Source organism: Aplidium turbinatum, chromosome 5 (assembly GCF_918807975.1).
Source record: "Aplidium turbinatum chromosome 5, kaAplTurb1.1, whole genome shotgun sequence".
NCBI lineage: Eukaryota > Metazoa > Chordata > Ascidiacea > Aplousobranchia > Polyclinidae > Aplidium > Aplidium turbinatum.
Genome location: NC_137476.1, coordinates 208,166 through 235,731, shown reverse-complemented (window position 1 = coordinate 235,731; position 27,566 = coordinate 208,166). Strand labels below are relative to the sequence as shown.

The window sequence follows — 27,566 nt, the reverse complement described above, 5'->3', positions numbered from 1 at the left end:
CCATTTATAAGAATACAAACTAGCAGTAAACACTCAATGGCCCGCACAATCATTCGTAAACCGCATGTGGCCCTTTGGTCAAAACGGTTGGACACCCCTGGGGTAAAGTTTTGGCTTGGTGTCGAGTAGCCACTGAATTGATTCGTCATACAGTCTACGCCAGGGATTCCCAACCTGTGGTTCGCGTACCACTAATAACACTGGCCAACAAAAAAAACCTTTTTTTTAAGTACCGAAGATATTTTAACGGTTTCTGGGCAATTTTGGGCCACTGAATTCGAAAATAACATCCGTTTCTTTGAATTGGCTCCAGTTTTTGAGATATCAAAAAAAAACTTTTTTTTGAGTGCCGAAGATATTTTAACGGATTCTGGGCAATTTTGGGCCACTGAATTCGAAAATAACATCCGCTTTTTTGAATTGGCTCCAGTTTTTGAGATATCGATATTTTCAAATTTTGGGTAGATGACCAAGGGGTCATTTCATTATAATAGGAACATTGGTTGGCACCACCTAATTTTTTTTATTGGCTTAAAACATGCTTCTCACTTTTCTGAGAAGAATGGTGCAAATTTGATGAAAATCAGATAAGCGGTTCTCGAGTTATAAGTAAAATAACACTTGGCCACTAGGTGGCTTCATAGAAAAGGAGCAATAGAAAAACGGCAATATCTCAAGCACAGCTGAACATATTTGGATAATTTTTAACTCTACACCCATGTTTTCTGGGGTGGGCTATCTGTTTATGAACACTAAAACAAGTTTTGGCTACTACCTTTTGAGATAAAAAGAAATTGACCTCTTGTTGTTCCTCACCAATAAAACCATGAATAAAACCAAAACCACGACCTGTGCCTCACTGTATGCAAGTGCCTGTGCCTGAATTTAGTGATTTACTTGAAATAGCCATGGGATATGATGGAAGAAAGAGGTAGAAAGCTCTGCAAGTGACAGCGGTGGAAATGTGTTTGAAAGTAGTTCAGCTATTCCAGAGACATTCAAACAGGAGGAGCTGAGTGATCTCATCAGGGATCTTAACCTATCCGAATAAGCAGCAGAAATTATGCCATCCCATCCCGACTCAAAGACAAAAACTGTCTTGGAACCAGAGCTTGCATAATATTTTATTTGCGAGAGAAAAGGAATTACTTCCATATTTTTGCCAGCAAGATGAATTTGTTTACTGCAAAGACATCGCAGGGCTTCTGCTGTAAATGAGAGTACGACAATATAGAGCTCAAGAGTGGCGCTTGATCATAGACAGTTCAAAAGGAAGTTTAAAGTGTGTATTGTTACATAACGGTAACAGATATTCATCTCTCCCAATTGGCCATTCAACAAAACTAAAAAAAGAGTACAATAACATTAAAACGATATTACAGAAACTGGATTACGACTCTCACCAATCATTAATTTGAGTAGACTTGAAAATGGTAATTTTTTTGCTTGGCCAGCAAAACAAAATATCCATGTTTCATTTGCTTGTGGGACAGCCAAGCTCGTAATAATCACTGGGTTAAAAAAAGGTGGCCACCTGCAGATTCCATGAGAGTTGCTGAAGGTAACATCATGAATGGACCTTTAGTTGACTGAGAGAAAATCATCATTCCACCATTACACATCAAACTTGGTTTGATGAAGCAGTTTATAAAAGCCTTGCCTACGACTGGCGACTGCTTTTTAATAATTATATTTGCGGAACATTTCCTGATTTGACCATCGAAAAGCTGAAAGCAGGTAGGCTATTATTGATGGCCCTCAGATCCGCAAACTCATAAAAGATGCACGTTTTGTGCAGTCTATGACAGACAAGCAGTCTGTTGCATGGCATTCGTTTGTTTTAGTCACACAGCAATTTCTTGGAAACAAAAAAGCTAAAAATTACCAAGAATTGGTAGAAGATATGCTTTCCAAGTTCAAAGGTTTAGGTGTGAAGATGAGTATCACGGTTCACTATCTCTTCAGCCACTTAGATCGTTTTCCTGCAAACCTTGGTGGGTGACCTAAGTGAAGAGCACGGAGAAAGGTTCCACCAGGACATTAAGGTCATAGAAGAGCGGTACCAGGGCAGGTGGGATGCCTAACATGATGGCTGACTACTGTTGGAGTCTCCAACGTAATTGTTTGGCCACATCACATTCAGAAAGTCTTACAAAAGAAAATTTGTAAACATCAACTAATCTTTTCGCATCATATGAATGATTGATGTGCTTTAACAATTTACGAAGTGTAGGCTACTTCGATTGATACTAATAGTAGTGTTTGTGCTTTAACGCCACTTGTTTTTGCAAACAGAAAATCTGTTACATACTGCTAATATTGTTTAATTTTTTGAATTTTTGCTTGGTTTTCACAAAACATGGTTTGCCTATGGAAGGCTCTCTGCAATAACAATGGTCATATTTCACAGAATCGCATCAAAAATGCAAAAATAAGGAATGGACATGCTTGTAAAAGACAGACAAGGTCTCATCAAAGTTATAGCATAAAGAAAATACTAATGTCAAAATTTGCATCTTTTTAGCACTTTTTTGGAGTACAACCATGGAATATCTCAAAAATTAGAGCCAATTCGTAAAAACCAAGGTCATTTTCGAATTCAGCGGAATCAAAATACCCCAAAACCGTTAAAACTTTCTTGACACCAAAATGTGTGTTGACCAGTGTAATCATTCGCTATCTCTGCTTGCAGCCGATTGCGCATCAACATGGGTTACTTAACAGGGTTCCATGTGATTTTATGAGCCATACTGCTTCCATGCTGGCTCAAGGCATATTGGAAGAGGGTGATGTGTCACCAGATTATTATCCGATTTATCCTCACTGCGTTATGCAAGAAAGAACACAATCGGTACGCTTTTTAAAGTGTTTGGTATAACCCGACCTGAAATCGAACCCAGGGCTACCAGCACCAGAGCCGAAGGCGATAACCACTGAGCCACGGGTGCTGGTGGTACCACTAGTAGTACGCGAAGGTTTTTCAGGTGGTACGCGGGTAGCTTCCGTTTTTTTCATAAAAACCTGGATTCACAACTTTATATTTTGTTTATCTGGTTTTGTTTACAAAAAAGATTCTCGAAGCCTATTCTTACTGATACATAACTATTCTTGTTATTTCGTATCATTACGATGTTCAAAATACAGGTCATGTCAATTGTCAACAAGGAGCGCAGTTGCTTTGAAAAGCCGTACAACGCTGTGGGACAGTGGGAGTTAATTATGTCAAATAATTGCTCTTGATAGATATCTTTTACTATTTTATACATAAAATAGTAGAATAGCGTTGAAAAATGCTATTCTACTAGTAGGCTACAAATAATACAAATATAGTAGTACATAATAGTACAAATAGCGTTGAATAATACTAGTTGCATCCATCTACTTTATTCTTCTGAATGAAATATGATTCGATCAATTTAGTTGTTCTGCAAGAAGTGGTACGCTTGGCACTACAGAGCGTCGAAGTGGTACGAGATCGTAAAAAGGTTGGGAACCCCTGGTTTACGCAGATCACGCACACCTGTTTGGCACATGGTAGATGGCGCAGTTGCACCTGGTGTGGCTTACGGTTTGTTCCTCCTTGCCACACGCAGATGGCGGTAGGGGCCATCCTTCATTGGTGCATGTAGTAACTAGTAACCAGTAATCAGGCAAAACTAAAGTTCTTTGAATCAGTTGCTGATTTCATAATTTCTTTCATTTTAATTTTAACATTTTGTAAACGACACAATGGTCTAGCCGCGCTGATGTAACTGTCGAGGTTGACAGGATCACTGTTCAACTTTCCATTTACTCTTTAAGGCTAACCCTTCATGAAACAAATAATGTGCAGCTGTTTCGGATATATTTTGCAGGTCAAACGTACTTTTTCCGCGTGACAGCTGTCAACCAAACAGGTGGAGGGAGTTGCTCCATGCAGTCTTGTTTTATTACAATCGGAGAACCATTTGGTATACTATATTTGCAAAGTTCTATTTTTGTGCAATTAGTTGATCATTGCATTTATGTGAATCGTATCTGTCACTTAAGCTTAATCTCTAAAAACCCAATAAACTGGCTTCCTTGATGAGATGTAACATCGTTTTTTTACCAGGCGAATTGTGAAACATACAGGAACAAGTTAAAGTTGATCTCAACTGTTGCTCACAAAACGTTGTTGCTGAATGTGAATTGACATTACTGGGAGTTGTAACATATTAACTTTTATAATTTGTCAACGTGTTCTCAACAAAAATTCTATTTTTTTAAGAGGTTTACACATAGGTTTGTCAGGTTTTTGTTGACCCTGATTTAACTGTACAAGATTTAACTGAGCGGGCAAAAGTCAAGGATGGATGATCAAGTGATGATTTATCTTTGTTTGAACTACATAAAACAAAAACATAACCTACACTGTAGGTTACAGTACGCATCCCATGAGAGAGTGCGAAAGATCGTCGCCCTAAGAAGGCGTAGAAGGTCGTCGAGTCTGCACACTCTCATACAAACAGATATACGATAAGAAGTATTGCGCTTTTAAATGGTCAAGTGCTCCAGAACAAAGTAAACACTTAATGGCTTATACTGTAAATTAAAAATTGAGAGCAAAATTTAGCGGCATTGTTGCTATACTGCTTTTCTGTTAAAATCAATGGAAAACATTCAATACGTGACTTTGTCACGTCTTAGACTGAATTTGGTTGCTGTGCTTTTCTGAATGTTTTCCATATTTGTTGATGAAACAAATATGCGGAAAATCCAATAGAGTATCCGCATTATTCATGGCTTTTCTAGACAACGTCATAGACAGGCAGGATGCAATCCGGAATGTTGCTTTAAAAAAGAAAGAAGCCGAAGAGGAAAGACAGCGTTTGATCGAAGAGATGAAAAACCGAGAAGGTGATTATTGTTACCTGACATGAATTCTGTTTCTGCATTCCACAGATTACTTCGAACCCGCCACCGGTTTAAGAGAGACCGTACGTTGCTCCGGTATCTGGAAATAGAATTTGGCAGGAGGATAATCTTTGATAAAATGCTGAAATAAAATTTGATAAAAAAACAATCTCACATTGACCTACAACCAGCTCACATCCATCTACTTTCATCCACCTACATCTAGCTCACATCCATCTACTTTCATCCACCTACATCTAGCTCACACCCATCTACTTTCATCCACCTACATCTAGCTCACATCCATCTACTTTTATCCACTTACTTTCATCCACCTACATCCTCAGATTCACATAATTTCATCCACTTTCATCAAGCTCACATTCACCTACTTTTATCCACCGACATCCGGTGGATTACATCCACCTAGTTTCTACCTACATCTAGCTCACGTCCAGTTACTTTTATCCACCGACATCCATCTCGCATCCACCTAGTTTCTACCTACATCTAGCTCACGTCCAGTTACTTTTATCCACCGACATCCATCTCGCATCCACCTAGTTTCTACCTACATCTAGCTCACGTCCATCTACTTTTATCCACCGACATCCAGACTACATCCACCTACTTTTCAAACAAACGTTTCGAATACTATACTGTCTTCATCTTCAGTGCTATAACTTGAGCTCTTTATTTTTTGATTAGACCAACCAGGCGTTCCAACCATTTTGCTCCTTATACAGCAATAGACAAAAGGGTTAGAACCTTAACCCAGCAATAAAAATAAATAAATAAAAAATCAGCTCTCTACCAAAATTGTATTATACAACAATGTTTCCTTCATCAAATACGCTGTCTTAACATTAGGATTACTAAGATTGTCCTACAGGTCATTGTTGTTTTTATTGTAACTCTCTCAATGTTTGTACTTTATTTTTTAATTAGAGAAACATTATATGGTAGACAAAATTTTGTCCATTCGATAAAGCGTGTCAGATTAATAAAGAAAACATCTGTTTCTAACAGTAGGCTAGATGAAGTATATTCAGGGCCGGATTTAGCCTAAGTGCTGCCGTAGGCAGATAAGAAAAGTGTTGCCTTCCAAAAAAAAATTTATATGGTGATTTTTCGATACAACACAGGCACTTGTCCTCAATGCCGCCATTTTTATAAAACTTCATGAAACTAAAGTTCTTTTGTAAACGTCTAGTCTTACTTTTTGGCTTGTTTACATACTTTAAGCATCAAGACAAGTACACAAAATAGCCTGCAAATTTTCCATCAACCTAACATTGACTAAAAACATTTTTTCTAGGCTCTTTTAAATTTACTAACAGTGAAACAAACCGAACAAAGATTAATAAAAATTGCACAGACAAAGCCTAGTCCTCCAAACTAAGCGAGACAGATAACTAAAAGAAGCGCTAAGCAGCACATATTGTTGAAAACCAATCAAGCATGAAGTAATCTAGGGGCGATGACTTGCCATACATGAGTTGCCGCACTGTTTATAAATGTGTGTGGTGTGATAACATATTTATTAATTCCTATATATCTGAATATATCTGTTGTGAATTATTATATTCACGTACAGTATTATCTATGTAATATATTCGTATATATTGCCGCCCCCAATAATTTGCCGCCCTAGACAACTGCCTACTGATAAATCCGCCCTGAGTATATTACATATTTTGAAGTAAAAAAAAAATCTTTTTTAGCCTTTTTGGATCAAATCGAAGACTGTTACATAGCTAACGGTCGACAAGCGAGGTTTGAGTGCAGAGTCAAGAAGCGATCGACGGAGGTTCAATGGTATCTTGGTAACTGGAAGGAGGTAACAATGTGAATTGATAAATTTGATTGAGAACTGTACAGTAACTTTTCAGCTTACGAATAAGTTCCGAACGGCCGATCGTATCTTGACTTGTTCGTAAGGTCGAACTGAACTGTTGGATTGGAGTAGCCTACAGCCCTACATAGCTACGTAGGCCTAAGTCAACTAGACATTCGTCCATCACATATGCAACGTACAGTTAAGTTCTTTGTTATATTAAACACACAGAAATAAAGGAAAACACAAAAGACAATGTCTTAAATCTTTGCATTGTATGTATTTAGTTTACGATCGACCCGAACTTCGAACAAATCGTCGGTTTGTCATTGTTAGGGATTCCGACTTAGAGGCGTTCGGGAATATCTAATGAAGATAATACAAAGGCTTTTACTATGTCTGAAAATAAAAGGGCTTCTGTTTATCGTAAAATGACAATTGGAAACCATAGCAATAAATCTTGTTATGATAACTTGCATTGCACTACTAGCATCAGGCCTGGATATTCACAGCATGCTCATGGTTGCTTGTTAATTCAACTACCCGTATACTTGCTTTATATCTAGCTTAGTGCAAAGGTTTTGCTAAGAAAAACAGCTTACTGGTAACTTTTCAACTGTCTTTCCAAACAAGTATTCTTTAAATATGCTCTATGTAAAATTTACTAACTGTCTTCTGTAGCTGACTGTACCAGCTACACTACAAAACGTTGTGCAATTTCAAAAAGAACCCCATGTTTAACGCGCTAGAAACTACCGCCCTGGTAGTGTCGTTAGTTGCAATCATTGCGAGCCTTCATATCTCCTTCATTATAGATATCCCTGGAGGCGTTCAGTCGTAAGCCCGCGGACGGTAGCTTCGCGCCGCTGGCCGATCGGCCAAGCGCACGTACCAAATGTCCGAACCTGCGGTTCCTCTCGTACTGAGCAGAGTTGCTGTCGCGACAACCCTCGGTCGCGAGACGAGCGTTCATCAGTAGGGTAAAACCTTCCCATCTCACAACGTCTAAACCCAGCTCACGTTCCCTATTGCTGGGTGAACAATCCAACGCTTGGCGAATTCTGCTTCGCAATAATAGGAAGAGCCGACATCGAAGGATCAAAAAGCGACGTCGCTATGAACGTTTGGTCGCCACAAGCCAGTTATCCCTGTGATAACTTTTCTGACACCTCTCGTTCGACGCTCTCGAACAGACGAAAGGAACGATAGGCCGCGCTTTCGCGGTCGCTATTCGTACTGAAAATCTCGATCGAGCGGGCTTTTGCCCTTTCGCTCCGCGGGAGGTTTCCGTCCTCCCCGAGCCCGCCTTGGGACACCTGCGTTATTCTTAGCGACAATGACCATTCTTAATTATGAAAATCTATCATGAATGTCCGTGTTACCATTTGGTTGGACTATATGGAGATTATTTTGAAGAGAAGATAAGAACTGTTTTTAGCTAAAAAAAACGTTTTATATATTATGCATTTGCGATTTTTTTTGGAGAAAATATATGTAGCGGTACGAAATTAAATGTTCGTAAGTCGAATGTTCGTAAGTTGAGAAGTTATTGTATCTGCATGCAAATTGTGGAAACAGCTATAATAGTTTAAGGGTAATTGTTTGCTCGTTTTTATGTCATACTAACTTATCGGAGACATCATAGTGGTAGTTGCGGACGTCACAGCAGTTATAAAGCAGACATGGCGTTTCAGTCGGCTTGCTCACGAATGGGCGCAGACCTTTTGTTTAAAAAATGATAGTTAGAAATAATTCTGTTTCAAACAGCCGTATTGTGCACTCTTCTATCCACGTGTACCCGAGTACACCCCAATTTGTGCAGCTTCATGTAGTCGTGTACATGAATACGGCCATACTGTGCTGCACAGCCTTTCATGCACCTGTACACCAGCACAATCTAAATCTGCACTTTTTTTACAGTAAACTCGTATACACGAGTTAAATAGGGTTGAAATAATTCCCATAGACGTTGATTGATTTAATTTGTATCCTCTGACTGAGAAAATTTCTATGAGATCCTATTCCTGGCAGTTTTGCATACTTGTAGAAGTAGACGCTTTCAACCACTGACGCAGTCCCGATAATTAAGTTTGACAGAGTGAAACTTCTGATTCTTGAAATGTTGTTGTCAGAAGCTTAACCAACTGACCCACTGTATAACAGATGAACTGTTCTGTTAGGTCGCGGTTCCAACAGAAGGCAAATATGACGTGATAAGCTGTGGCACACGACGCACGTTATTGATAAACAATTGCTGCACTGACGACATTCAGGCAGTTCATTGTGTGGCGCTGTACAACGAATGCACGAGCACAGCGGATTTGGTTCTGGAACAAAGTAAGCAGGCTAATTTTGAAAGCTCTTCCTTGACCGAATACAAACGTTAAAAGTTTAATTCGTACGTTTCAATTGAACAACCATTGACAAAGGATTGGTTGTGATGTCACACTAACTCAAGCTACACTGAGAAATGAAGCAAGAAATACTTCTCTGTATAATGTTAATAAAAATTTATCTAAATAATTGATTGATTTTTTTCTGTGGTGTTCGTAACACTAAGCTCAACCTTTGACAAATATTTACAGTACTGAGGACATATACGCAATAAGATCCTGGATCCAGCAATAAGGCTGTGTAACTCTCAAGACTGAACCATAATTGTTGCATTCACTTTCCTCGCAGTTGCCCCTGTCCGATTTCTTCGCTTGCCAATGGATCTCTTTGTGAAGAAAGGCGACAAAGCTGTGTTTGATTGTGTTCTGTCCAAACCAGGTGCCAAGGTAACAGTTCTCACGACAGTGAAGTAGAAAGCTCAACCGAAAGTGACAGGAACCAGAATTTGCAAAACTAAACTTTCGAGCAGAGCTGAGTAAAAATGAACTAACAATCAACTTCTTTCTTCAGAACAACACCGCGAGGAAATTTTTCTTCCAAAAATTGGTATCTAATGAATAATAAAATCAAGTTGGGCCCTGAAAATTCAGTTTTGTGCTTTCATGCGTTCCCAGAACTAATGTCAAACACAGGGCAAAACTTTCAACTTAAATGATATTTCCATAAACATTGGAAGCTGTTCAAAACTAACTTACTTTGGTCGAAACAAAACAAATTTTTTCACAAAATGTGTAAACAATTCACTTGCAAGCCTGAGAACGTTTTCATGAAGTTTACAGTACAGTAGGTCTAGAACTCTCGGTAAAGCAAGCTGCTGTCTCCAAATGAACGGCTTGTCGCAGGTGACTTGGGACAAGTATGGAGAAATAATATCTCAAGATAATGATGACGTCAGATATGAAGTCATCAGCCAAGGTTGTGGACGATCTTTGATCATTGATGACGTCACCACAGATGACGTGGCGATGTACACAGTCAAAGGCTTTGGCGGATCTTACACTGTTAATCTCGTGGTTGATGGAGGTGGGTATTGTGATAGATATGGCGACTAAAACATGTCAACATAACTCACTACCATCTTGCTAGTTTATAAATGTTCTAATTTTGAAACTTTTAAGACTAACGTTCTAAAATCTGTGCTTTTTAAATTTGCCGTCAAAGCCAGATACCTTTCACTGATTACTTTTATCAGTATAAGGACACTTTAGTGGATAAACAGATCGGCAATTGAAATATCACTTTTCTGTGATCTATGCTTCGCAACATGGAACGAATACTATAAAACTTCCCGTGTATATAAACCTGCTTGTTATGTAATACAGCCTACTGCATACTAGAGAGCCGCAGCAAAGCCAGATACTTTTCTCTGTTTGCTGGATTCGTAACATGTTTAAAGTTATAACAAATTCCGTTCTTCTGCTGAGCGTTGTCGGTCACGTCTTCGTGACCTGCAAAAGAACGCCGGTCCGACACCGCTCCAGGCAGGCGGTTGTGTCTTGGCACTGTAATGGCATGCCAAAATAAGGGGACCAGCAGACTCGAACATTATGTCCAGTTGTCTGTTGTATACGTAGCATCTGTGATCGCAGTGTAGGCTACTGTATGTTGTCAATGGGCGCAAAATAAAACATGGTTATTACTATTTGTACTTGAAACAATGCATTTTGTGCAACATAAGCAAAAGCTTGAAGCTGACATGGACGAGCTTAGCGACAAAGTTATCAGTTCTCTGCAACGCAATCCACAAAACTATGGAATTTGTATAAACATAACAAATTCCCTGTTACGTATGACTTTTTGTGTAAGCCAAATGGCCGTTGAATAACTTCCTTGTATATTTGACAGTCCTTCCAGTGAAGTTTGATAAAAAACTAGATGAAGCTATCCTTCCACATACTGCTACTGTGGCTGAGTTCACCTGCACCGCCAATCCGTCCCCGTTGTATGGTGATGTGGCGCCACCTTGTGTCTGGTACCATGGTGAGGAACTGATTGAATCTGATGATGAAAAATACGAGCTCGTGTCTTGCGGAAACTGCCACGTTTTGAAGGTCAGTTTATCGTGGTGACCAGGTAACCATGTCAACTACTTTTCATCTAGGGAACGCAGTTGTTAAATCTTGGAAAACACAATAACCAAACTGTTCAGAGTAGGGAGCTTAATACCGAGCACGCTTGATGTTTCTCGTGACTGATTTCCAGATCAAAGACCCGACGTACGAAGACAATGGCATTGTGACGTGTGTTGTAGGAGGTGGAAGAACAACTTGCAACATCTACGTTGAAAGTATGTAAAATATAGTAGAAATGAACTAAGTTAGAGTCTAACCGTTAAACCGTAGGGACATTATGCCTGTTACACTTTTGATAAGTCAATTCTTGAACTGAAGCTTCACTTGAGTGACTTCACCCGCTTACATCTTGGTGCAAATCTTTATTCCACTTCATCTGAAAGATGCATTAATTTTAATTTCAATACAGAACCCCCACCGCCCCCACCAAAAGCAACCAAAACAGAGGATTACAGTAAGTCAATTCAACTTTGTCATTTCACATTTTTCAATCAAATTTTATTTTTTCAAGCTGCATTGCACCACACAAAGAAGATGCAGTGAAAAAAGAACTGCATTGCTCAATGCTCAGACGTTTTTACAAAACGGAGATTATGTGATTGCTGATCCAGACATCTTGTGGTCTCCAAAGATTAATTTTGCCCAGCAACCTTCACATTGTTGTAATTGATTCTTTGAAACAATCTAAAGTAAATCTTTTAAAAACAAATAATTCACACACTTTGTGCATGGTCGTGTTACTTACTTGGTATAGTCCAATCAGAAACATTGTGGCAGGTTGAAAGTTCTATCAGCTGCGAGTGGTGAGAACGTTTGCGCAACGTAGAAAGGACATGAGTTCGACACCGCTCTAAAGCACGCGGCTGTGTCTCGGCAAAGATGTCATGCTAAAATAAATTGTGCAGCTGACGCTAAGACTATGTGTTACTTTGCTGCTTCCTGTTGTCTATAGCATCGCATCTGTGTTCTCAGTGTAGGTTGTGGCAAATGGACGCAAATAAAAACATGATTCATGATTGTTATTGTAGACGGACGTATCTCTTAATTTGCTGAACATTTCATGAAATTATGTTTTGCAGTAATCAACTTTGAACAAGGACTTCGTGCTGAAGCACTAGCTGGGTCGTTGCGTCTCTATTGTGTTGCGACAAACCTCCATGATGATGCAAATATAATTTGGTATCTCAATGACAATAAGATCGCGATAGATCAAGACAAATACAAGGCAAAATATGGAAATGATGTAGATACGTTGTCGAACTTAAATTTGTGTATGAACAAGATTTGTTGCTGGTCTCTGTTTACAGTATAAACTCTGTTTACCGAGATCAGCAACAAATTTGTTGCTAATCTTGGTTTATATTGTCTCATTACTTGCATAAAAAAGGTAAGTATTTCAACGTGTGAACCGTGCGCAGACATTTTACCGAAAAACATTTTGCCGATACCCATTTTGCCGAAAGACATTTTGCCGAAAGGACATTTTGCCGAATGGACAAATTGCCGAAAGGACTAATTGCCGAAGCAATATGGAAAAAAATTACTTTGAAGTGACACAAATTCTCGTTACTATGCAAGCAGTGCCTTTGAAATAGAATTAGCCTACTTTGCTACTATTGTTTGCTTAAAAATTACTTTGAAGCGACACCAAGTCTCGTTACTATGCAAGCAGTGCCTTTGCACTAGTAATTATTTTGCAGTGACACCAAGTCTAATTGTGGAGAATATCGATACATATAACACTTTTGTGGGATACTTACGCGCTGTCGCACATAATTTGTGAGTGAAATCTGTTTGTGATATCATACATTTGTATAATTTCGGCAATTTTTCCAATCGGCATTTAGTCCTTTCGGCAATTAGTCCATTCGGCAAAATGAGTTTCGGCAAAATGTCGATTCGGCAAAATGTCTTTCAGCAAAATGGGTTTCGGCGAAATGTCTTTCGGCAAAATGTCCGAGTACCGTGTGAACGAGGGTGAATGTTTCAAGGTTTGTACGAGGTGAGTGCTCCAACGTTTGAACGAGGGTGAATGTTTCAACGTTTGAACGAGGATGAGTGTTTTAACATTTGAACGAGGATGAGTGTTTCAACGTTTGTACGAGGATGAGTGTTTCAATGTTTGAACGAGAATGAATGTATCAATGTTTGAACGAGAATGAATGTTTCAACGTTTGAACGAGGATGAGTGTTTCAAGGTTTGAACGAGGGTGAATGTTTCAACGTTTGAACGAGGATGAATGTTTCAACATTTGAACGAGGGTGAATGTTTCAACGTTTGAACGAGGATGAGTGTTTCAAGGTTTGAACGAGGGTGAATGTTTCAACGTTTGAACGAGGATGAATGTTTCAACATTTGAACGAGGGTGAATGTTTCAACGTTTGAACGAGGATGAGTGTTTCAATGTTTGAACGAGGATGAATGTTTCAACATTTGAACGAGGATGAATGTTTCAACGTTTGAACGAGGATGAGTGTTTCAACGTTTGAACGAGGATGAATGTTTCAACGTTTCAACGAGGATGAATGTTTCAACGTTTGAACGAGGATGAATGTTTCAACGTTTGAACGAGGATGAGTGTTTTAACATTTGAACGAGGATGAGTGTTTCAACGTTTGAACGAGGATGAGTGTTTCAATGTTTGAACGAGGATGAATGTTTCAACATTTGAACGAGGATGAATGTTTCAACGTTTGAACGAGGATGAGTGTTTCAACGTTTGAACGAGGATGAATGTTTCAACGTTTGAACGAGGATGAATGTTTCAACGTTTGAACGATGATGAGTGTTTCAACGTTTGAACGAGGGTGAATGTTTCAACGTTTGAACGAGGATGAGTGTTTCAACGTTTGAACGAGGATGAGTGTTTCAACGTTTGAACGAGGATGAGTGTTTCAACGTTTGAACGAGGGTGAATGTTTCAACGTTTGAACGAGGATGAGTGTTTCAACGTTTGAACGAGGATGAATGTTTCAACGTTTGAACGAGGATAAATGTTTCAACATTTGAACGAGGATGAATGTTTCAACGTTTGAACGAGGATGAGTGTTTCAACGTTTGAACGAGGATGATTGTTTCAACGTTTGAACGAGGATGAGTGTTTCAACGTTTGAACGAGGATGATTGTTTCAACGTTTGAACGAGGATGAGTGTTTCAACATTTGAACGAAAATGAGTGTTTCAAGGTTTGTACGAGGATGAATGTTTCAATGTTTGAACGAGAATGAGTGTTTCAACGTTTGAACGATGGTGAGTGTTTCAACATTGGAACGAGGATGAATGTTTCAACGTTTGAACAAGGATGAGTGTTTCAACGTTTGTACGAGGATGAGTGTTTCAACGTTTGAACGAGTATGAATGTTTCAACGTTTGAACGAGGATGAATGTTTCAACATTTGAACGAGGGTGAATGTTTCAACATTTGAACGAGGGTGAATGTTTCAACGTTTGAACGAGGATGAGTGTTTCAAGGTTTGAACGAGGGTGAATGTTTCAACGTTTGAACGAGGATGAATGTTTCAACATTTGAACGAGGGTGAATGTTTCAACGTTGGAACGAGGATGAATGTTTCAACGTTTGAACGAGGATGATTGTTTCAACGTTTGAACGAGGATGAGTATTTCAACGTTTGAACGAGGATGAATGTTTCAACGTTTGAACGAGGATGAGTATTTCAACGTTTGAACGAGGATGAATGTTTCAACGTTTGAACGAGGATGAGTATTTCAACGTTTGAACGAGGATGAATGTTTCAACGTTTGAACGAGGATGAGTATTTCAACGTTTGAACGAGGATGAATGTTTCAACATTGGAACGAGGATGAATGTTTCAACATTGGAACGAGGATGAATGTTTCAACGTTTGAACGAGGATGAGTGTTTCAACGTTTGAACGAGGATGAATGTTTCAACGTTTGAACGAGGATGAGTATTTCAACGTTTGAACGAGGATGAGTGTTTCAATGTTTGAACGAGGATGAGTGTTTCAACGTTTGAACGAGGATGAATGTTTCAACGTTTGAACGAGGATAAGTGTTTCAACGTTTGAACGAGGATGAGTGTTTCAACATTTGAACGAAAATGAGTGTTTCAAGGTTTGTACGAGGATGAATGTTTCAATGTTTGAACGAGAATGAGTGTTTCAACGTTTGAACGATGGTGAGTGTTTCAACATTGGAACGAGGATGAATGTTTCAACATTTGAACGAGGGTGAATGTTTCAACGTTTGCACGAGGATGATTGTTTCAACGTTTGAACGAGGATGAGTGTTTCAACGTTTGAACGAGGATGAATGTTTCAACGTTTGAACGAGGATAAGTGTTTCAACGTTTGAACGAGGATGAGTGTTTCAACATTTGAACGAAAATGAGTGTTTCAAGGTTTGTACGAGGATGAATGTTTCAATGTTTGAACGAGAATGAGTGTTTCAACGTTTGAACGATGGTAAGTGTTTCAACATTGGAACGAGGATGAATGTTTCAACGTTTGAACGAGGATGAGTGTTTCAACGTTTGTACGAGGATGAGTGTTTCAACGTTTGAACGAGAATGAATGTTTCAACGTTTGAACGAGGATGAATGTTTCAACATTTGAACGAGTGTGAATGTTTCAACGTTTGAACGAGGATGAGTGTTTCAAGGTTTGAACGAGGGTGAATGTTTCAACGTTTGAACGAGGATGAATGTTTCAACATTTGAACGAGGGTGAATGTTTCAACGTTTGAACGAGGATGAGTGTTTCAATGTTTGAACGAGGATGAGTGTTTCAACGTTTGAACGAGGATGAATGTTTCAACGTTTGAACGAGGATGAGTGTTTCAAGGTTTGCACGAGGATGATTGTTTCAACGTTTGAACGAGGATGAGTGTTTCAACGTTTGAACGAGGATGAATGTTTCAACGTTTGAACGAGGATAAGTGTTTCAACGTTTGAACGAGGATGAGTGTTTCAACATTTGAACGAAAATGAGTGTTTCAAGGTTTGTACGAAGATGAATGTTTCAATGTTTGAACGAGAATGAGTGTTTCAACGTTTGAACGATGGTGAGTGTTTCAACATTGGAACGAGGATGAATGTTTCAACGTTTGAACGAGGATGAATGTTTCAACATTTGAACGAGGGTGAATGTTTCAACGTTTGAACGAGGATGAGTGTTTTAACATTTGAACGAGGATGAGTGTTTCAACGTTTGTACGAGGATGAGTGTTTCAATGTTTGAACGAGAATGAATGTTTCAATGTTTGAACGAGAATGAATGTTTCAACGTTTGAACGAGGATGAGTGTTTCAAGGTTTAAACGAGAGTGAATGTTTCAACGTTTGAACGAGGATGAATGTTTCAACATTTAAACGAGGGTGAATGTTTCAACGTTTGAACGAGGATGAATGTTTCAACGTTTGAACGAGGATGAATGTTTCAACGTTTGAACGAGGATGAGTGTTTCAAGGTTTGAACGAGGATGAGTGTTTCAACGTTTGAACGAGGATGAATGTTTCAACGTTTGAACGAGGATGAGTGTTTCAAGGTTTGCACGAGGATGATTGTTTCAACGTTTGAACGAGGATGAGTGTTTCAACGTTTGAACGAGGATGATTGTTTCAACGTTTGAACGAGGATGAGTGTTTCAACATTTGAACGAAAATGAGTGTTTCAAGGTTTGTACGAGGATGAATGTTTCAATGTTTGAACGAGAATGAGTGTTTCAACGTTTGAACGATGGTGAGTGTTTCAACATTGGAACGAGGATGAATGTTTCAACGTTTGAACAAGGATGAGTGTTTCAACGTTTGTACGAGGATGAGTGTTTCAACGTTTGAACGAGTATGAATGTTTCAACGTTTGAACGAGGATGAATGTTTCAACATTTGAACGAGGGTGAATGTTTCAACATTTGAACGAGGGTGAATGTTTCAACGTTTGAACGAGGATGAGTGTTTCAAGGTTTGAACGAGGGTGAATGTTTCAACGTTTGAACGAGGATGAGTGTTTCAATGTTTGAACGAGAATGAATGTTTCAATGTTTGAACGAGAATGAATGTTTCAACGTTTGAACGAGGATGAGTGTTTCAAGGTTTAAACGAGGGTGAATGTTTCAACGTTTGAACGAGGATGAGTGTTTCAAGGTTTAAACGAGGGTGAATGTTTCAACGTTTGAACGAGGATGAATGTTTCAACGTTTGAACGAGGATGAGTGTTTCAAGGTTTGAACGAGGATGAGTGTTTCAACGTTTGAACGAGGATGAATGTTTCAACGTTTGAACGAGGATGAGTGTTTCAAGGTTTGCACGAGGATGATTGTTTCAACGTTTGAACGAGGATGAGTGTTTCAACGTTTGAACGAGGATGATTGTTTCAACGTTTGAACGAGGATGAGTGTTTCAACATTTGAACGAAAATGAGTGTTTCAAGGTTTGTACGAGGATGAATGTTTCAATGTTTGAACGAGAATGAGTGTTTCAACGTTTGAACGATGGTGAATGTTTCAACATTGGAACGAGGATGAATGTTTCAACGTTTGAACAAGGTTGAGTGTTTCAACGTTTGTACGAGGATGAGTGTTTCAACGTTTGAACGAGTATGAATGTTTCAACGTTTGAACGAGGATGAATGTTTCAACATTTGAACGAGGGTGAATGTTTCAACATTTGAACGAGGGTGAATGTTTCAACGTTTGAACGAGGATGAGTGTTTCAAGGTTTGAACGAGGGTGAATGTTTCAACGTTTGAACGAGGATGAATGTTTCAACACTTGAACGAGGATGAATGTTTCAACGTTGGAACGAGGATGAATGTTTCAACGTTTGAACGAGGATGATTGTTTCAACGTTTGAACGAGGATGAGTATTTCAACGTTTGAACGAGGGTGAATGTTTCAACGTTGGAACGAGGATGAATGTTTCAACGTTTGAACGAGGATGATTGTTTCAACGTTTGAACGAGGATGAGTATTTCAACGTTTGAACGAGGATGAATGTTTCAACGTTTGAACGAGGATGAGTATTTCAACGTTTGAACGAGGATGAATGTTTCAACGTTTGAACGAGGATGAGTATTTCAACGTTTGAACGAGGATGAATGTTTCAACGTTTGAACGAGGATGAGTATTTCAACGTTTGAACGAGGATGAATGTTTCAACATTGGAACGAGGATGAATGTTTCAACATTGGAACGAGGATGAATGTTTCAACGTTTGAACGAGGATGAGTGTTTCAACGTTTGAACGAGGATGAATGTTTCAACGTTTGAACGAGGATGAATGTTTCAACGTTTGAACGAGGATAAGTGTTTCAACGTTTGAACGAGGATGAGTGTTTCAACATTTGAACGAAAATGAGTGTTTCAAGGTTTGTACGAGGATGAATGTTTCAATGTTTGAACGAGAATGAGTGTTTCAACGTTTGAACGATGGTGAGTGTTTCAACATTGGAACGAGGATGAATGTTTCAACATTTGAACGAGGGTGAATGTTTCAACGTTTGCACGAGGATGATTGTTTCAACGTTTGAACGAGGATGAGTGTTTCAACGTTTGAACGAGGATGAATGTTTCAACGTTTGAACGAGGATAAGTGTTTCAACGTTTGAACGAGGATGAGTGTTTCAACATTTGAACGAAAATGAGTGTTTCAAGGTTTGTACGAGGATGAATGTTTCAATGTTTGAACGAGAATGAGTGTTTCAACGTTTGAACGATGGTGAGTGTTTCAACATTGGAATGAGGATGAATGTTTCAACGTTTGAACGAGGATGAGTGTTTCAACGTTTGTACGAGGATGAGTGTTTCAACGTTTGAACGAGAATGAATGTTTCAACGTTTGAACGAGGATGAATGTTTCAACATTTGAACGAGGGTGAATGTTTCAACATTTGAACGAGGGTGAATGTTTCAACGTTTGAACGAGGATGAGTGTTTCAAGGTTTGAACGAGGGTGAATGTTTCAACGTTTGAACGAGGATGAATGTTTCAACATTTGAACGAGGGTGAATGTTTCAACGTTTGAACGAGGATGAGTGTTTCAATGTTTGAACGAGGATGAGTGTTTCAACGTTTGAACGAGGATGAATGTTTCAACGTTTGAACGAGGATGAGTGTTTCAAGGTTTGCACGAGGATGATTGTTTCAACGTTTGAACGAGGATGAGTGTTTCAACGTTTGAACGAGGATGAATGTTTCAACGTTTGAACGAGGATAAATGTTTCAACGTTTGAACGAGGATGAGTGTTTCAACATTTGAACGAAAATGAGTGTTTCAAGGTTTGTACGAGGATGAATGTTTCAATGTTTGAACGAGAATGAGTGTTTCAACGTTTGAACGATGGTGAGTGTTTCAACATTGGAACGAGGATGAATGTTTCAACGTTTGAACGAGGATGAATGTTTCAACATTTGAACGAGGGTGAATGTTTCAACGTTTGAACGAGGATGAGTGTTTTAACATTTGAACGAGGATGAGTGTTTCAACGTTTGTACGAGGATGAGTGTTTCAATGTTTGAACGAGAATGAATGTTTCAATGTTTGAACGAGAATGAATGTTTCAACGTTTGAACGAGGATGAGTGTTTCAAGGTTTGAACGAGGGTGAATGTTTCAACGTTTGAACGAGGATGAATGTTTCAACATTTAAACGAGGGTGAATGTTTCAACGTTTGAACGAGGATGAATGTTTCAACGTTTGAACGAGGATGAATGTTTCAACGTTTGAACGAGGATGAGTGTTTCAAGGTTTGAACGAGGGTGAATGTTTCAACGTTTGAACGAGGATGAATGTTTCAACATTTGAACGAGGGTGAATGTTTCAACGTTTGAACGAGGATGAGTGTTTCAATGTTTGAACGAGGATGAGTGTTTCAACGTTTGAACGAGGATGAATGTTTCAACGTTTGAACGAGGATGAGTGTTTCAAGGTTTGCACGAGGATGATTGTTTCAACGTTTGAACGAGGATGAGTGTTTCAACGTTTGAACGAGGATGAATGTTTCAACGTTTGAACGAGGATAGGTGTTTCAACGTTTGAACGAGGATTAGTGTTTCAACATTTGAACGAAAATGAGTGTTTCAAGGTTTGTACGAGGATGAATGTTTCAATGTTTGAACGAGAATGAGTGTTTCAACGTTTGAACGATGGTGAGTGTTTCAACATTGGAACGAGGATGAATGTTTCAACGTTTGAACGAGGATGAGTGTTTCAACGTTTGTACGAGGATGAGTGTTTCAACGTTTGAACGAGGATGAGTGTTTCAACATTTGAACGAGGATGAGTGTTTCAACGTTTGAACGAGGATGAATGTTTCAACGTTTGAACGAGGATGAGTGTTTCAACATTTGAACGAGGATGAGTGTTTCAACGTTTGAACGAGGATGAATGTTTCAACGTTTGAACGAGGGTGAATGTTTCAACCTTTGAACGAGGATGAATGTTTCAACGTTTGAACGAGGATGAATGTTTCAACGTTTGAACGAGGATGAATGTTTCAACGTTTGAACGAGGATGAATGTTTCAACGTTTGAACGAGGATGAATGTTTCAACGTTTGAACGAGGATGAATGTTTCAACGTTTGAACGAGGATGAGTGTTTCAAGGTTTGAACGAGGATGAGTGTTTCAACGTTTGAACGAGGATGAATGTTTCAACGTTTGAACGAGGATGAGTGTTTCAAGGTTTGCACGAGGATGATTGTTTCAACGTTTGAACGAGGATGAGTGTTTCAACGTTTGAACGAGAATGAGTGTTTCAACGTTTGAACGAGGGTGAATGTTTCAACGTTTGAACGAGGATGAATGTTTCAACGTTTGAACGAGGATGAATGTTTCAACGTTTGAACGAGGATGAGTGTTTCAACGTTTGAACGAGAATGAGTGTTTCAACGTTTGAACGAGGGTGAATGTTTCAACGTTTGAACGAGGATGAATGTTTCAACGTTTGAACGAGGATGAATGTTTCAACGTTTGAACGAGGATGAATGTTTCAACGTTTGAACCAGGGTGAGGTTTCAACGTTTGAACGAGGATGAATGTTTCAACGTTTGAACGAGGATGAATGTTTCAACGTTTTAACGATGATGAATGTTTCAACGTTTGAACGAGGGTAAATGTTTCAACGTTTGAACGAGGGTAAATGTTTCAACGTTTGAACGAGGATGAACGTTTCAACATTTGAACGAGGGTGAGGTTTCAACGTTTGAACGAGGATGAGTGTTTCAACGTTTGAACGAGGATGAGTGTTTCAACGTTTGAACGAGGATGAATGTTTCAACATTTGAACGAGGATGAATGTTTCACTTTTTGAACGAGGTTAAGAGTTTTAACGTTTGAATGCCCTTGATTATCTGCTGCACATCTACCGCATATAATTTGTTCTTTGATATGGTACCAACTTGTTTCTAGTTCACGTGTAGTGCAATAGGCCTAACTTACATTTCGGTTTATAGACAGACCATGAAAAAATTTTGATCGGATACAAATTTTAATTTAGTTATTCAACAACTCCGACACGGGTCTTGTGTCGTTGGTCATTCAACCAATCCCAGACGACATAGCAAAGTCAAAGTTCACATGCGAGTTCATAACCCCACTGTCAACGTTTGACACAAAAGTAAACTACGAGTTGAACGAATCAGGTAGTTTTTGTCACGTGATTTCTTTAGATAGTTGACATCATAAATAATTTTTACATTTTATAACATTTCATTTGCAAACATGCAAAAACTTGCCCAATGTAAAACAGTATGGTGCTCCATAAGCCATGGTTGGTGCCTACCGACAACTGGTTGTGGAAATTTTTACCCTCTGACTGATTCGTGCTTAACCAAACAATGTAAATGGCATGTTTCCAGACTAAGTATGAATATGGAGAAGTTTGTTGCATGTTGGTGCGGGTTGAGATGAGCCAGGCTCTTCACGATAAGTGATGTCTTGCGATTATAAAATGAAATCTGGGCTGAATCCTGTGTCTTCATGGAGATAAACAGATGTTTACTGGTCGCTGTGAAAAAATACCTTTGTGCTCATCAAGGGTTTGCTTTTGTGCTCATCAATTTTTCCTATTGCAGAATTCCAACAAATTTTATCTAAGTCGTCTAAGCTGTTAGAAGAAGAAGAAAATGATCGGATAAGGAGAAGGCAAGATAGAGAAAAAAAGAAAGTGAACAAGAAAACCACTGTAAGTGCGTGAAAAACTTGTTGTATAACAATGTGTATGAATGGTCTGTCAGTTAGACTCCACTCCGCCATTTATTGCTGAAGTAACTCATTTGATGTCTTATCATTCGTCTATGCAGCCGACAGTTTACTATGAACGTGAAGAATAAAGGGATTGCTCTTCAACACTTTATTGTGACACTTTGGTCCAATTGTGACGTGGTATGATTCAATTGTGACACAGTGTGGTCTAATTGTGACATAGATGGTCCAACTAGTTAAAATGTTTGATGCTTGCAGGAGAGTACGTCGTCCAAAGCAAATGATGATGTCAACAAAGACTCTGATGACGTAACACAAATTGCTATCGAAGATGGCATACACTATGACGTCATGGATGATGGTTCAATCGCGATGAGAGCAAAGGCATGTTGACCTTTATTGTAATACAATTGCTTCGGGGCATTCCAATTAACTTTGTGACGTTCTTTTTGCAGACAAATGCATTATTGCATGATTGTGACGTAACTTGGTTGAAGGAAAGCCAGCCAATCACAAACAAGCGATATCATGTGACTGTGAAAGGTTCCAACACTGTCATGATCATTCAGGTAAATTTCTTGTAGATAATTCAGGATAATTTCTTGTAGTAATTTCTTGTTTCAGAACGATGCTCTGGAACATTTATGCTCTACGTCTCATCAGATTACATTGGTGTTTGGCCTTTGCTGTAAGATTTATTGAACAAATGTCAATTTTGTAATAAAGTAACATGCAAACATGTCCCAATTATTCACTAATTTGTATTTATAGTTAGGTTGAGAGATAATTTTTGAATACCATAGACAGATAGGCTACTTGATCGAATTGAATTGCATAATTGATTTGAAACAATGTAAAAATGACGGATTTTGTTGTCTGGGCTATTTTTTTCATCAAATGCACAATTTAAAATGGATTCCACGTTGGCAGTGACTGAATATTGATGTGACAAGTATATAATTACTAATTTCAAGACAGGAGACTAGTAATTAATAATTTTCAAGACAGTTGCTGTGAATGTAGAAAACCCAGCTTAACAAAAGTTTGACGTTGGAAATGGCAAAAGGTTGTTAAGTGCTATTTATTGGCTATTTAACTCTTAGAAGGTTGAGCTCTTGGAGTCTCGCTTAGTTTGGGGGAGGGAGCTGTCGATTCTTCTTATGCTTTAGGAATCGATATCTCTGTTATTTTTTAAGGCACGGTTCCAAAATTTGGGATTCACTTTGTAAAATTATTTACGCTGAGCATATCCGAAAATTAAAACTATGAGAATTTTAAAACTGCTCATATACGTTGAAATGTTGAGGTGATTTATGACTTTTGGACTATTTTGCGATCGCATGTGTTTACACATTATTTTTTGGTAGAGTAATGAAGAACATGCATTGCAATGTCGTGATTAAATTTTTTTTACATAGTCTCAATTTGAATCTATATTTTTTATGGAAAATAATATAATAATGCAAAATAACATATAATAATGCAAAATAACATATAAATAGAATATGAAATATTTCAGAAGATGTGCTGAGAAATGCCTTATATCTCTCAATTTATAACTTTTATTCGCTCAAAATTTCAGATCAATAGAGGTGAATAAAAAATTTAGGAAAAGTCAAGAAATCTCGTAGTCGCAGCCTCAGTGGCTTTAGAGATACAACTGTTGATACAAAAAGTTGAATTGACAGCTCTCCCCCAACCTTCAAAGGGTTAATGGTATTCTACCATGACTCAGCAATATCCAGCTGTTGTTTTTTTTTTTTTTGCATAGACATGATTCCATTTATCTGGTTAGTTAACATATAGGGCGCGGAACCAATTCTTAGCAGTTTGTGGGTCTTTTGTAGATCAGAAGCAAAGCCACAACAACAAAGACGGTCAAAAGATTTCATCTTCTACAAAAAAGCGCACATAGTTGGTCAGGCAGATCTCTTCCATCAGTTTACTACTAGAGAACTTAAAAAACGCACATATTCGAAAAAATAATTGAATACTTGAGTTGTAAAATTTTGTAGAAAATGGATCATAAAAAGGTTTGTTGTATGATGGTCAATGCCTGACTCCGCGCAAAGTTTGAGTTAAAAAACGGCTTAATTTTGTTAAAGTACATTCTTGGTGTTTGCATAGAAATAGAAGATAAAACAACATTGAATGAACTGGCTTTATGTCAAAAGTCGCATTATGAGATTTTTGTTTGGTGGGCTATTTTCTGTAATTTGTATTTTAGTAGTTCTTCAAATCAAATTTTCAGTTGAACAACCTCGATCACACAACCATTTGTTTAAAATCACGAAAACCCATCTATTCTAAAATTGCCAGCGATAACAATTTTGATTCTCATCATGAATGGAACCAATAGGCCTACTGGCACGCAGACATGGAGATGGGTGTATTTTTTTCTCAGTTGTCTCTGCGGATGATGGAGTATTTTAAACTTTAAAACTGTCGTCTTTACACATCATAGATTTCATATCTTTTGACTGGGTGGTTTGACTTTGCAATACTCGTAGGCCTATTGCTAAAAATATGATACATAGTAGGCTACAGTACGGTAGTTTAATGTAGCTCCATTCCAGATGTTTTTACATGCTTACAATTTTCACTAAATGCCACTCACAAAAACACAATTTGCAATTATTATCTCGTAGCATCTTTTCCTCTAGAATCCATGCACTGATGACGCAGGCACGTACACATGTCAGGTTCAATCAACCTTGAACAAAAGCGAGGCGAGCTCTGATTTCACTGGGAAAGGTAAGAAGTTGTTTTCGTTCTGCCAAGAAACCGATCACCATATTTACTTCGTCATTTGTGATAGCCATAGGGTTTGAACCACACACAAAGGTTGATCTACCACCAAACAATGTATAATTTAATCCAGGTGTGTGCAACGTGCGGCCCGCGGGCCAAATGCGGGCCGCGAAGAAAAATTGTGCGGCCCGCAAAGATGTGCCAATTTTGAATTGTGTGCGGCCCTCGAAACGTGTTTATAATTTAGTTAAGTCTAGTACATGTGAACAATTCGTTGTGGAGTAGATTATTATAGATTTCGCATCTTCTGTTAACCATTTTAGAAATCTCCCACCGGCCACCTCTAATCCATTGTGTTTAATTATTTGGAACGTAAAATGTATGGTCACATAAAAGGCTTTATAAACAAATTACGACTTTGGAAAGCTCACATACACAAAGGAAATCTTTTCCACTTTCCAACTTTGAGAGAGTATGGAATGCATCCTGAGAAGAAAACTAAATTTGAAAAATTGTTAGACGAATTTTTGGCTCGTTTCAAGGACTTCAAATCCCATGAATATTTGTTTGGTAGGCTATATCTTTCGCCATTCGACACAGTCATTGACAAAGCACCTGCTGATATCCAACTTGAACTGATTGATCTTCAAGAGAAAACGGATTTGAAAGCAAAGTGGCCTATTTAGAAATGAATCTTGGCGATTTTTACCGAAAACATCTCAACCAGGATGACTTTCCACATTGGAAAAAATCCATGGCTCCAAAAATGGCTCTTTTTGGCTCAACGTATTTGTGCAAACAATATTTTTCTAAAATGGGCGTCATGAAATCTCCCTATCGATCGGTTCTGACAGACGAACACTTGGAAAATGGACTTCGAATTGCGAACACTTCCATTAAAGTACGGTAAATTTGGAAAAAGCCGTCGGGAAAAGAAGCCAGCTGCAAACTTCTCAATGAACTCGTTTAAAAGCACGGTGTGACAATAAATTTGAATAGCAGTTTTCTTCAGAAATTTATACATCTTAACTTATTATTTCTGCAAGGAGATAACCCTTAATAATGCCATAAGAATAACATAAATAACAAAAAAACTACTTTTTTGAGCCTGCAACTACTAGAAATCATATGTTAAAAAAACTTGCGGCGCGGTTTCACCCAGTTATTTATATCTGGCCCTCTTGTAATAAAGGTCGCACACCCCTGATTTAATCTATTGATAGTTGGGCCCCTTTATGTGACATTCCTGTCATTTTGGTTCTATCAATTTTGTAGTTACAGTCTGCCCAGCTCGATTTTTAAGTCCCACGTAGATTGCGCTCCTAGCATTTAAGCTCATAGCCAAATTAGGAATTGGAAGCAACTGCATCATGTTGATTTGGGCATTTTCATAAAAAGATTGCTCTGATGCAAGCTAATTTTTTTATTTTGTGGTTTATGGTCTTTCGCTACCATCCTGATAGCGCTATAATCTAACCAACAGCCGCTCCGATAGCTCAGTTGGTTAGAGCGTGACTTCGTGAACAAAGAAGCCTCAACAGCAAGCGCGCTGGTTGATTCAGCGGTACTTCATGGATGGAATAATTTTTCAAATGCCGGTAATCAAAAACAACTTCACTCTGTCAATCTCAGTAACCGGTCCTGCGTCAAAAGCCTCTACGAATAGGTTTATGCGAAATTACCAAGAATAGCTTATCAAGGCCTGGTCTGTCCAAGAACAAAGATTCAAAACCAAACTAAACGCATTGTTTTTACTTTTCATTTACTCTGCTTGTTTGTTTATGTGTGGCGCTATTGAACCATAAATTAACCTTGACATGCCCAAATCAAAATGAAACAGTTTCAAATACACAAAACCAAACAAAATTTAGTAGTTTTGTCGGTAGGCTATAGGCCTACCAAACATAGGCTATGACACACGAATAGGCTGTAAGAGTGCCAAATGAAAATTTTGTACAACTTGTAAATTTTTATAATTATTTAACCCAAATATTTGCGCATTTTAGCCCAAGTTTGGGACGTTTTTGAGAACAGAAGAGCAAATGCCCCCTTGGTTTGCACGCCTATGGCCTAAACTACTTACAGTAGCCTAATATCAGATGCGCTACAAACTAAGGTAACAAAAAGTATTTACTCAGTTTTCAAGCAAGTTCTACTGAGGAGCGCAGAAATAAGAATTTCCTCCCAAGGCGTTTCTGGCAATGTTGAAAAATATGGGAGTCAAAACGATGACCCCGAAGAAATAATTGATGAAGAGGTTTGTACAGTAGCTAATTTGTGGCCAGGCTACTAATGAAAACGCTTTGTAGCTAATGTTGTTTTGTGGCTAGACTGCTAACGCTTAGGCTGATAGACATTCTTCAACGCACTTCATTACCGAGAAATGCGTCACAAACATGGTACTTGATGACAAGCCACTCCAAAGATACCAAATGTCAGTAACATCATCTGGCACA

The 27,566-nt window shown here is 38.5% G+C and overlaps 1 protein-coding gene across 1 annotated transcript in view; it reads left to right on the top strand.

The window, feature by feature from the left end:
- The window catches only part of LOC145770143 (uncharacterized), a 79,972-nt gene that overhangs the window by 50,871 nt on the left and 1,535 nt on the right, over positions 1-27,566 (top strand). The window contains exons 23-38 of the mRNA XM_082581729.1: positions 3,855-3,950; positions 4,774-4,878; positions 6,600-6,715; positions 8,893-9,049; positions 9,395-9,492; positions 9,949-10,129; positions 10,952-11,157; positions 11,309-11,393; positions 11,588-11,632; positions 12,258-12,403; positions 21,653-21,797; positions 22,230-22,339; positions 22,618-22,743; positions 22,815-22,928; positions 25,023-25,113; positions 27,249-27,367. Of these exons, the coding sequence (XP_082437855.1) occupies positions 3,855-3,950; positions 4,774-4,878; positions 6,600-6,715; positions 8,893-9,049; positions 9,395-9,492; positions 9,949-10,129; positions 10,952-11,157; positions 11,309-11,393; positions 11,588-11,632; positions 12,258-12,403; positions 21,653-21,797; positions 22,230-22,339; positions 22,618-22,743; positions 22,815-22,928; positions 25,023-25,113; positions 27,249-27,367 (1,940 nt within the window). The remainder of the gene's footprint in view (positions 1-3,854; positions 3,951-4,773; positions 4,879-6,599; positions 6,716-8,892; positions 9,050-9,394; positions 9,493-9,948; positions 10,130-10,951; positions 11,158-11,308; positions 11,394-11,587; positions 11,633-12,257; positions 12,404-21,652; positions 21,798-22,229; positions 22,340-22,617; positions 22,744-22,814; positions 22,929-25,022; positions 25,114-27,248; positions 27,368-27,566) is intronic.